Here is a 12,020-nt window from a genome sequence, read left to right as displayed (position 1 = left end):
GTATGCTCCAACAATCTATGCTCCAGCAATGTATGCTCCAGTAATGTATGCTCCAGCAATTTGTGCTCCAATAATGCATGCTCCAGTAATGTATGCTCCAGCAATTTGTGCTCCAATAATACATGCTCCAGTAATGTATGCTCCAGTAATGTATGCTCTAGTAATGTATGCAATCTATGCTCCAGGAATGTATGCTCCAGTAATGTATGCTTCAGCAATTTGTGCTACAGTAATTTAGTCTCCAGCAATCTATGTTCTAGCAATGTAATCCACAGTTGGATGTTCTAGTAATGTCTCCTATAGCAACGAATGCTCTAGCAATCTATGCTTCAGCAATGTCTCCCCCGGTAATGTATGTTCCAGCTATGTATTCTCCAGCAATCTGTGATCCAGTAATGTATGCTCCAGCAGTGTATGCTCTAGCAATGTGTGTTCGAGTAATGTATGCTTCAGTAATGTAAGCTCTAGTAATGCATGCTCTATCACTTGTGCATGTTCTACCAAAAACATTGTCGAAATCGGGGTTTTACTGATCACAAGTCACGTTATCTGCTGTCAGTTTGGATTGACTTTGCAGTACCATAATTGTCAGGGACTGCGGATAGGGAGTTTTTGGCATGAAAATGCAGGAATGTCCCTTAGACAAATTGACGGCGCAATCCTTCCTTCATTTCAATCTTCAAAACAAAGTTACCAATGATATTAAAGATCTTCCAAAAGAGATCTTCACACAACAAGAAGAGAGATTAAAGCATTGTTGAGACTTGTTAGGCGCCGTTCATCGGACTCAAGCACGTCGTTAAGGCAGCAGTGGTTGGGAAAGCCATTTTCTGCAAGACAGTCAGGAATCGACTGAAAACTGGACGCTGGACCAGGAGACCCATAAAACGTTTCAACTAAAAATGAGTACGGCTTGTCTGATGCAATCAATGTGTTCGTTGGAATCTTGCATCATGGCGAATGGTTCACATTTCAGATGAGAGTCGTTTCTTACTGTACATGGCTGATGGCTGTGAACGTGTCAAAGGAACACCACAATGGACACAATATGGGAATGAATTGTCTTGACTACAAGATGGACCTAATTACCATCCATAATAACCTTAATGGGTCTTGGCATCAACAGGAGATCCTTGAGAGGGCTGTTGTCCCACACTTTGAAAACCATCCTCTAGCCTCAAGGCCCATCTTTATGGACGCCAATGCCTGGCCTAATAGAACACGTGTAGTCATCCAGTTCTTGCAGCAGAATGCTATTGACCACTCCCGTGGCCAGCCATGAGATCAGATCTCAATCCTACTGAACATCTGCGAGACACATTAGGCCGTCGTGTTCGACAGAGAGACCCACCTGTCCTGATTCTCAAGGAATTAACTGCTTCTTCGCATGGAATGGAATTGGATTTCTCAGAATCAATCCTAAGATTGATCCAAGGAATGTGGAGGCGTCTTGAAGCATCGGTATTTGTGCGAGGTTGTGCAAAATACCGATGGAAAGACGGTATTTTGACTGACAACATTCTTCAGTTCAGCCAACTTCACCCAAACAAGGGGTGATAATGACATCGACAGTTATACCTGTGTAAAAATGAAATTCGTAATGTCTTTGCATGAAATGACGTCATTTTACAATCCAGATTATGTCATGGTAATCTTGGCTATGTTTTTCTCTTTCTCTTCACTACCAAGTTAAAAATGGTATGGAAACCTTTAACACATTTATGCACCAGGTCAATAAGGTTCTTCTATCTGAAACAATTCCCATATGTATTGTTGTAACATGCAAGCTTATAACTGTAACAAATACATATCTGTGACACCAGGTAGATTAAACATGCTGATTTACTAAATCTTCTTTTTTGCAGGACTGAGACCTGGTCCACCACGAACATACGAGTGAAGCAAAGAACACATCCGTTGGGCTTATCCGTATGAACGCAATGATCCCTTTTTCCACAAAAATAAATAACCTGGAAATAATTCAACTTACGTCAGTCAACAGTCTATATCTGAAATATGCATGCATCAATAAACGTTGGCATGTTTTTCGGATATTTGTTAACACGGAGTGGCACTGAAAGGAACTGACAGAGTCCTGGTAACAGTCGATTTAAGACGCAATCTAAACAGCGACGAAAACGAAGATATTGAAATAACTGAAACACAACGTTAAAAGTCGAGCTATACACTGGGGAGTAGGGATACGGCAGTTGGTGGAGCGGGTAAGGGATGTGGGAAGGGTTGAGAAGGGGGAGGGGGAGTGATTTGGTTACGCCCTCCCGTTCTTCTTTCCTTCATCCCGCATGCGTGTTCCAAAGACTAATCAACATTATTTTGATCACGCAGTCAGGAGATAGCACTGATTATCTGACAAGGTCAGACGACCGATATATCAAAGGACATTTATTAAAGTTACCCTTGTGCTTCACAACAATAATATTTTCATTGGATACGATGATTTGACAAACTAAAGCAAACCACACGTCAGAATAATTTGTTCATAAAAACATGATTTGCCTTTGCATTTGTGTTTGCACTAGAACTGCGCCATTACTAACAAACCAATTCGCAACGTATATTACAAAGAGTATTAAATTGGTTTTGATCTTTTACTGGTTTACCTCCATCACTTTGAGCTTTGGGTAAGTTTTCATTTATCATGAATTTATTTTTGGAAATCTTCAGTTTCTCCAGATTTAATTTTCATTTACCGTCTGATAGCGTTAACCGCGCATAAAGCTCAATAGAAAATCAAAATATCGATTACTATTCAGTACCAACATAAGGTATTCCTGTACAACATTATTAGATACCAACGACTATCGATTATGGTGGACCAAATATATTTCTGTTCAGCTAAATAGGTTGGAAACATATTATTGTTTATCATTTTATTGACAATGTGACTCGATAAACCTACATCAACTGGAATCGACAGAACCTAACTTATGTCATATACCTTTAGAGAAAGCTCTGACATGGAACAATTGAAGAATGCCTTTACTTTCTCATGCCAATTCGCATGCTAGCTCGAAGGCAAATATTGACAGTGCGTACATACACCTAACTCGATCTCGTGTTTATCTGATTTTAGGATGCATCGATTAATTGAGTTTTCATGAAGTTCGGATAATGTGCAATCGGAAAAAAAACAAATCATTCACATGGATAGGGCAACTGTCCCTTCTGCAGTAGAACCTTTCCAAACCCGTATTCAATACAGCAGTAGCTTCAATTTGTTCTTCGTAGAGTCTTTCCTTGTATTGATTGTACGCCAATATGGTAATGTTCTGATTTTCACGTGGAACAATGTGGTGTCAATATTTTGCTTGAATTGTGGGGAGTGAACGTGTTGATTTGTCACAAGTCGGCAGGGCGTGCCCGTGAAACACAGCCTAACATAGAGTTACAGTTGTTCTTCAGAGACAGCCAAAACAGAGACACCATGCGTGCCTTGAAGGTCCTTCCAGAGCTACTTCTGCTCCATCTAAATGTCATTCTGAAGTAAGTAACAACGTTTTCAGTTACAACTGTATTTTCCTGCATTTATATTCCGCTAGTATTCTCGCTTAATTTCTATTTACTTCGTTGAGGCTTAAAATCATTTGTGTTGGTTTATTGGTGAAAAGGCATTGTTTTGTTATCTGTTGTATAATGTTTTTCTTAAGATGTTACGCATTGTGAAACAATGTTATTAGATTGAGTTTTTGAACGTAAGCTTCTCAATCATGGAATAACTTTAATACTCAAAGTCAGTATTGAAATTACACGTCCAAAACATAGTATCAAAATTATGATTTACCGGGATGAAAATATTTTTTAAAACATTTTTTCGATCGATGTTCTTAGGTTTCAGCGCGAAACATACATGACCTAATTCCGGGTTTTCCCAACACAATAGGAGTAGCCTAGCGGTTAACGCGTTCGCTCGTCACACAATATGTGAATCCCGGCCACGGTGAAAACTTTGTTAGTGTCACTATCTCCTACGTAGATCTCCTACGTAGGACTTACTATCTCCTACGTAGGAGATACTATATTAATTGACGAAACTCTTGCCAAAAATTCATCATCGGCAAATTATGTCCCTGAGTTTCAGAGATATCAGAAACAACAGGTAAAAACAAAGCATAATTTCGATTCAAATAACGATGAAGATTATAACGAAGTGTGGTATATAGAGCTCTTGAGCAAGTTCATGACAGTGCAGAGGGTGATGACAATATACATTATCAGCTACTGAAACATTTGCCTGAACCATGTCTGATGGAACTTTCAGATATATTTGACCAAATATGAACGTCTGGGGAATTTCCTCCTTCATGGCGTAATGCCATTGTAGTCCCAATACCAGAACGTGGCAGGTATCATACAGATCCGTCGAATTACAGGCCGATACCTCTGACTAACTGTGTCTGTAAAACCATGGAACGTATGGATTAACAGATTAACTTGGTATCTTAAAACCAATAACCTGATCACAAATATCCAATGTGGATTCAGGAAATATAGTAGTACATTTGATCATTTGGTACGTTTAGAATCCTTCGTTAGAAAACAAACAACATGCTGTATCGATTTTCATTGATCTCGAGAAAGCTTATGATACGACCTTGAAGCGTGGCATTTTGAACGATTTACATGACTTTAGGCTGAGAGGCCGTTTGCCTCCTTTTATATCAGATTTTTGAAAAGACAGGCACTTTCAAGTCCGAGTGGGTTCAACCCTGTCTGGTCATTACAATCAGGATCAGGGTGTCCCTCAAGGCAGTATTAAGCTAAATGCCTCAAGGCACTAGATTTGTTAAAGGTTGTTTCCAACTCAAAGTGGGGAGGTGGATCAAACTACCCTCTTACACCTATATCGATCACTGATCCGTTCAAAACTCGATTATGGCTCCATCGTATATGGTGGAGCCTGCAAAGGCAACTTCTTGATTCTGTCCACCACCAAGGTTTCAGACTTTGTACTGGGTCTTTCAGAACTTCACCTATTCACTCTCTGCGTTGAGGCCGATGAAACATCTCTTTCTCATCGTCGTATAAAATTGTCTTTACAATACATTACTAAATTATATTCCAATGAATCTAACTCTGCCTATAACTGTGTGGTCAATCCTCTTTTTGAGGTTTTGTACAGCAAGAAGTCTTCTCTTGTTCTGCCTCTAGGGCACAGAATTAAACCATTTATTTCTTCTGCCGGTGAAAGTATATCGCCTTCCCGTCTTCTTTCTTCTCCTCCTTGGAATCGGTTAGGCCACAAGTTGACCTTACATTAACATCATTTTAAAAAATCAGAAACAAATGACTTACAGTATAAACAAGAATATCATTTATTGAAAAACAAATATAACAATTACTAATCGTTATTTACAGACGAGTCATTGGATCCAGAACAATGTCGTCTAGACTATCGGATAGCAGCTCTATTATCACAGCGGAAGCAAACGCCATATTAGCGGCTCTTAAATATATTCAAAGACATAAACAATACATAATTAATTCAGATTCTCTTGTCTTCAGGCAATTAAACATCTTTCTTGCAAACATCCACTTTTAATAGAAATTATTGAATTGTACAATGATCTTGCTACCGGCCAATACGACATCGTTCTCTGTTGGTTACCCAGCCATGTTGGCATTTCTGGGAATACAGTGGCCGATCTTGCTGCTAAGGCAACACTCAACAAACATCTGTGAGACCACTTCTTATTCCTTCTTCTGACTACAAAGCTAGCATTAGAGCCTACACCCATGATCTGCTGCAAAAGAAGTGGGACACCCAAGAAGGTATAAATAAACTACATGAAATAAAACCCTACATTGGTTATACCTATTTGGGTTGTCAGTCAAGATTTGAAGAGGTCATCATGCGACGATGCCGTATTGGCCACACGAGATATACATGTACACATGTCATACCTGTTTAAAGGTGAAGATCCTCCATTTTGTATCCCTTGTGATGGGAGAGTCACGGTCAAGCATATCCTGCTGGACTGTTTTGAATGCTCTATCACAAGGGATAAATATTCCAATGTTAAAACTGTTAAGGATCTTTTCATCACTGTTAATCCTCATTTAATTATTGCCAATGGTTCTTTTTTAGGAAACTGATTTCCTGATTGAATTTTGATTAATATGTTCTGTACAAAGATGTATTTTAATGATTGGTAGTATAAATCAGCAATTGGTAATGTTTGTGGCTGTATCCTCAAAGGGGATTAAAGTATCGTACAATTATTGTCCTCCTGAGAGTGTAAGTAATCGCCAGCGAAATATTGCCGATGTGACCTTAAATATCAACTCACTCCTAATCAAGATTTGACAACGCATGTGATGCATAAACTGTTATGGAAATCTGCCACATTCACTCAAACCAAGAGTATCGCAAGATCATTTGCTGATCTGGCGAATTGTTTCTATAATGTCATAGAGAAAGATCTTACCGTTGCATCAGATATTCGGAAAGGTCAAAATTTCATCATTTCGTGGCCATATATTACCTATCTGAATTTGGTTATCATGATGTACGGTTTTAAAATGTGTCCCCGACGTGATATGACTGTAATATTGCTAATGCGGCGCAAAACCATACTCACTCAAAATAATCGGGTTTTTTTTTTTCAGACATTCGGAGGCTGTTGAGATGCTGGGATTTTCCCGCCTAGAGAGGTTTGACAATGTTGTCATTCTTCCCAACGTCCCACTTTTGGAGACACCGACGACTAAAAACACTGTATCGGAGTGTGGCGTGGCGTGTGTTTCCAAACCCGGTTGTTCGCTGTTTTCCTACAACATAAACACTTTAGAGTGCAAACTGTTCCCTTTGGCTGTCTATCCTGCCAATACGTTCACGTTAACGGCCACGACGAAAGGGCTACGATATTACGCATATCATAAAGGCAAGTTTGTGATGTATTTACGATCCAGCCCTAATGTTCCCATTGATTCTTCAACCAACAAATGTAAAACCGCTATTTCAGTTAGCAGTTGATCTTTAGATTTTTAACTAGGCATTGATATTACTTGTTGAGACTGGTTTGACAATTAATATCAAGCGCGTTACTTTAGTCTTGTTCTGAAATTCCACGTTATCCAATCTACTTATACATTTATTATTCAGCTAGTCTTGACTGCGGTTCTACAAATAAATGCGTGTGAGATGTGTATGTTTACAATATTTTACTAGTAATTCATGACCATGTGCTTTCGTGGTTCTCGCGCCATTCGGCTTACCTAAATGCGTCATCTCCCTAGGAATTTTATAACTGATGTTACTACTTTCATTCATCCACGTGAGTAATATAAAAGCAGAAACTACGGGCAGTAGTGACATTATGTTCACTGGGACCTCTATAAAACTGTGTGGTGTTTTACTGTGGGAGAATAATGATAACGTTGTTCTCAAGCTAATCAAGCTACCTACATTGTCGCCCTAGATATCATGTTGGTGTGAGTGAGTGAATGGGTGAGTTAATATCTAACGTCACATAGGCAATATTTCAGCCACGTCGTGACGATGTAGGTGTGAGTGAGTGAGTGAATATTTAACGTCACATGGGCAATATTTCAGGCATATCGTGACGATGTAGGTGCAAGCAGTCAAATATACCCGAATGGTCCTGAATGGCAGACAATATCGGAAGGTGAATTCGTACAACAATGTGATACACAGGCTTTTACGGTAAACTCTCTAGAAATGCTCAGCAGAAGTTATGTCTCTCCAAGGTTTTGTCTTTTACTTCCAGCTCTGTGTCATTCTGAATTTCATAGTGCCACCGCGAAGGTCCGGTTTTGAATGGATCTTCAGCAACCCATACTTGTCATAATTCGGTCCTCATGCTCCCGCGACTGTTGATTCATGTCATTGTATCATAAAAACTGCGTAGAGTGTCATCAAAAACGTAATAAATCACATTTAGATATTAAGCTTCAAACAACAACATAGGTCGGCACGGTTAAATTAATTAAATGAGGCAAACCGTTTCCATAATCATGAGAAATCTTTCATTAGATCAAGCAACTTTATTTAGAACAGCAACTTTATTTAGTATCAGAGGCCTATGGCCAAGAGTACCATGCATAACCCCCACTCTTGTGCACAGGAGCTGGTGGGACAAATGTTATCCTGTCTTAATATAATATTTATGAGACATCAAACGGACATCCTTATTTTAAATATATAGAAAAATTTAAAATTAAGTTTTTTTGTCGTCCCTTACAGAACAGGCTAGCTATTCTCGAAACGTTCGCAGCCCTACGAACGTTTTAAGCCCATTATTAAGACATTGGCTACGAACGTTTCGAGAATAAGGGCCCTGACCAACAAAGAGGAAATGCTATTCTTCCTCAGTTGTATTAGGATTAGATTTATTGCGCTTAAGTAAATCTGTATTGATGTTGCCATTGTGAATAATTGTTTATTCTCAGTATGTGGATTCGACGTCGGAAATTACAGGATAACAGGACAAATCCATTATTTGGGCATAGTGACATAATGTACTTCTCCGGCTCGAGTATTGACTTGTGTACAGAGAGTTGCTTTAAAAGTGGTGAGGAAGTCATTATTTCCTTATCTCTATATTTTCACACCTTTTCTTAAAGCACTGAATAAACATCGTCGTATTGTCCCGTGCGATCCACAGATGTACGTCCAGTTGCTAATAGCAGTACGCGAATATCTGCTACCTAGTTGTATCTGCCGTATTCATTCCGGGCTTTCAGCATAGTGTAACATAATATGGAATCTGATATCAATCTATATACAAGGGTCGCGGTGGGTGAGCGGACTAGGTGGCTGGCTTTGTGTGCCGGCGATTTAGTGCCTGACTCAGAGGGTGCGGGTTCGAATCCCGGATGGGACTCAACCAAAAATGTATTTGAATTCGTACTTTACTAAGAAAGCGTTATCCCGTAAATTTTATTGTCACATAAATGTCGTTTAAAGGAAATATTTGTACAATAAATATACTCTCATATTCCCGATCCATACATCATATGGAAACATTTTACTCTCAAATATTGTCAATGCTACTGCATATAGAGAGAAAAAATCATTCAGAAAGGTAAGAGAAGATATTTTGCCCTTTCTGACTTGTAATGCTTGTGTTTCAGACGCTTTTGACACAATTAATTTAGATGTGAAGACAATCCATAAACATGTTTAATGGGACACAACTTGCATCTGTTTACATCAGAAGCCCCATTTTTCGTGTGAATCATATTCAATACAACCATGACAAACCCATTCAAAATACGTTGGCATAAATCTAAGGATTCGTTGATACAGTTTACGTTAATCGCTGTCCTTATAAATGATCTCGCTTTTAGTCCAAATGATGGTCCACTTAAATTGCATCCTTTCGGAATTGCAAAGTGCAGAGAAGGTCCGCCTGGGAACGTGAAAGAAGTGAAAAAGCTACGTTCTAGCTCACTGCTGATTGTGTGCTAAAAGCAAATTCAGTCACAAATCCTACTTCTCAATGAAGTCACTTGTGAATGTTCTTGTGAAGATTTCACCTCACAGGCCATTCAACAGAACTGAAGGCATTGCCCTTGATCGAGGACGTTGCCTTTTAGACATAGCTATAGATGAGGCTGACATTGTTTCAGAAGGGGTCAAAGCTGTTTATCACTTTACTTCCAAACGGGAAAATGAAATTATGTGAACGAACACACACCCAAAATAACAACCGTGACGTTACAGTGGAACGTTAACATCTTGTCCTAACGATGTGGAGAATATGGTCATGGTTCAAAGTCATACCTGAAGCCATCTGCTTTTCATCGCTGTGGTAACAAGTGTTGAGATGCCAAGCGTTGGTGTAAAACATGTGTATTTATGCTCTTTGTGAAAAACGTTCACTACTTTCCTGAGTAACTTCAGTGGTGAACATGGTTTTGAAACTAAAGTTGTGAACTCAAACTCAATGTAGTCAGTAAGTGGTGAGCTAAATTCCCTGAAATGGTTAGACGACCCCATACTGTCAAGACAATGATAACTGGCGTCAGTTACTTCAAATGACACCGGTAAGTCGGCCTGGAGTGGTATGTGACGGCTATAGTGAGTCGACTGACCTTTGATCATAAGCAAATGTTTCTCTGTTGAAATCATTACATTGGGATGATTGCTCAACTCTTTTCACTCTCGCACCCTAATATGTTTTCAGTGTCCCTATTTCGCTGTGACTCTTCTCTTTTCCTCTCGTGAATATTTCTGACGCATGCGTACCTCGTTGTATGGTGCTGATATCTACCATACAGTGATGGTGACTTGAGACAAACTTGGAGTTATAAATACGATTCATTTTTCAGACTGGTGTCCAGTGACGATCGGCTTTATGTTGGACCGGGAGACAGACCTGTGTTTCTACGTTTCGGAGACAAAGAAAGACTGGAGCGATTCTATTGATGCATGCCAAGGTATAGGGATGGGAGCACGACTAATGATTATAAAAGATGTCGACAAACAACGAAAGCTTACAAGCAGCCTTGCTAAGGATACCAGTAAGTTTATGTGGAATAATATACGTTGTTCACTGCTCACTAGGGGAACATGGGTTGATGTATGCACTGAAAATATAAGAACAGCGCTCGGTGAGGTAGCCTAATGGTTAAAGCGTTCACTAGACACGCTGAAGACCCGGGGTTCGATTCTCCGCATGGGTACAATGTTTGAAGCCCATTTCTGGTTTCCCCGTCGTGATATTGTTGGTATATTGCTAAAAGCGGTGTAAAATCATACACACGCACTTACTCATTACACAAAGGTCAACTTGAACTGTTAGAATAAATTCCCTCTGTCTCTTGCAGCTGTGAAAAACGAACATGTATGGATTGGCGGGTCTGACCTGGACAAAACGGACGGTTTGTACGAGTTCCACTGGATAGACGGTACAAAGGTTGTGAATACATTCTGGGGTGGCTCACAACCTAACGGACAACTGTACAATGAGTACTGTCTCGGTATAAACAAAGCCATTCTGTACGACCGTGTTTGTAGCGATCTGTACAGATACTACTGTGATATTCCAAATTAATAATAGGAACATTGTCATTGTAATGAATTTGTCTCGAGAAACCTTTATAGTTAAAAGTAGAATTGAACCAATATGTTTTGTCAAGTTCCACCTGTTGTACAACTGCTGCACCCCTAAAGACCCGTGTTAGAATGGGTTGCTAACACATAGCTACTTGTGACAGCCGCGTAGAAGGGATCGGGTGTTGCTTGCCAGCCATCGTACCCGGAACATTGTTTATTATATCGGACTCTAGTTCCTGTTACCCTAAGGACTGTAACGCTACGACTGCCGTACCTCCTGTACTGAGCCCAGATTTTCGAAGTTCTCTTAGCGCTAGGATGGACGTAGGTGCTATACATTAACACTAACGTGCGACCATCTTAGCGCCAGGAGAGCTACGAAAATCTAGGCCCTGTAACATAGTCTTACGGCAGCTTTGTGAAACGAGGCGCTGGTTTCGGTTGTGAATGTATCGGAAAAGAACATTTGCACTTTCATCGCTAATTACGACTAACACTGCATGTACAGATTTATGCGTGTTGGAACCATCATGATCTGCAGGTAAATGCCTTCATGTGATTTCATTCTTTGCCTGTAATGTTCCTCCAATTCATCCCTTTATAAATAACATCCATCTGATATGTAAATATGCATTTATAATGCTTTTAAATCTATGCATCATAATATTTGTGTATTATGCACTAATTAAAGGCTTTCCGAACAGTATGCACTTCTGTGTTCTTGATTTAGAACAAAATGTCACTTACATACATGTATATTTTACAAGGTGGTGATTGTTAGCGACACGAAAATAACAGTGCTACTGAAGACAAAAACAATACCAAGTTTAAAAATATACCACTACTTGATAAAACAAAGTATCACACGTGCGTGTCACGTGATGCCAAACGTTAGGCCACGATAACTGACCCGTGAAATATATAATTCGTATCCTCATCCATTTCACTTGTGATGGATCCTAAAATGTGAAATGTACAA

The 12,020-nt window shown here is 39.5% G+C and overlaps 1 protein-coding gene across 1 annotated transcript; it reads left to right on the top strand.

The window, feature by feature from the left end:
- Nucleotides 1–3,445: 3,445 nt before the first annotated feature.
- On the top strand, nt 3,446–11,039 carry LOC137297107 (uncharacterized). The gene is made up of 4 exons (XM_067829091.1): nt 3,446–3,504; nt 6,628–6,902; nt 10,315–10,506; nt 10,813–11,039. Exons 1-4 carry the CDS (start codon nt 3,446–3,448, stop codon nt 11,037–11,039), a joined length of 753 nt encoding a protein of 250 aa, XP_067685192.1.
- The last annotated feature ends 981 nt before the right edge of the window (nt 11,040–12,020 follow it).

This window comes from Haliotis asinina, chromosome 9 (genome assembly GCF_037392515.1).
Source record: "Haliotis asinina isolate JCU_RB_2024 chromosome 9, JCU_Hal_asi_v2, whole genome shotgun sequence".
In the NCBI taxonomy this organism is placed as follows: Eukaryota; Metazoa; Mollusca; class Gastropoda; order Lepetellida; family Haliotidae; genus Haliotis; species Haliotis asinina.
This window is presented reverse-complemented; position numbering and strand designations above follow the sequence as displayed.

Coding starts and splice junctions, on each gene's coding strand:
- LOC137297107 (XM_067829091.1), top strand. CDS start 3,446: ATGCGTGCCTTGAAGGTCCTTCCAGAGCTACTTCTGCTCCATCTAAAT. Junction 6,903..10,314: donor ATATTACGCATATCATAAAG/GCAAGTTTGTGA, acceptor TTCATTTTTCAG/ACTGGTGTCCAGTGACGATC. Junction 10,507..10,812: donor CAGCCTTGCTAAGGATACCA/GTAAGTTTATGT, acceptor TGTCTCTTGCAG/CTGTGAAAAACGAACATGTA.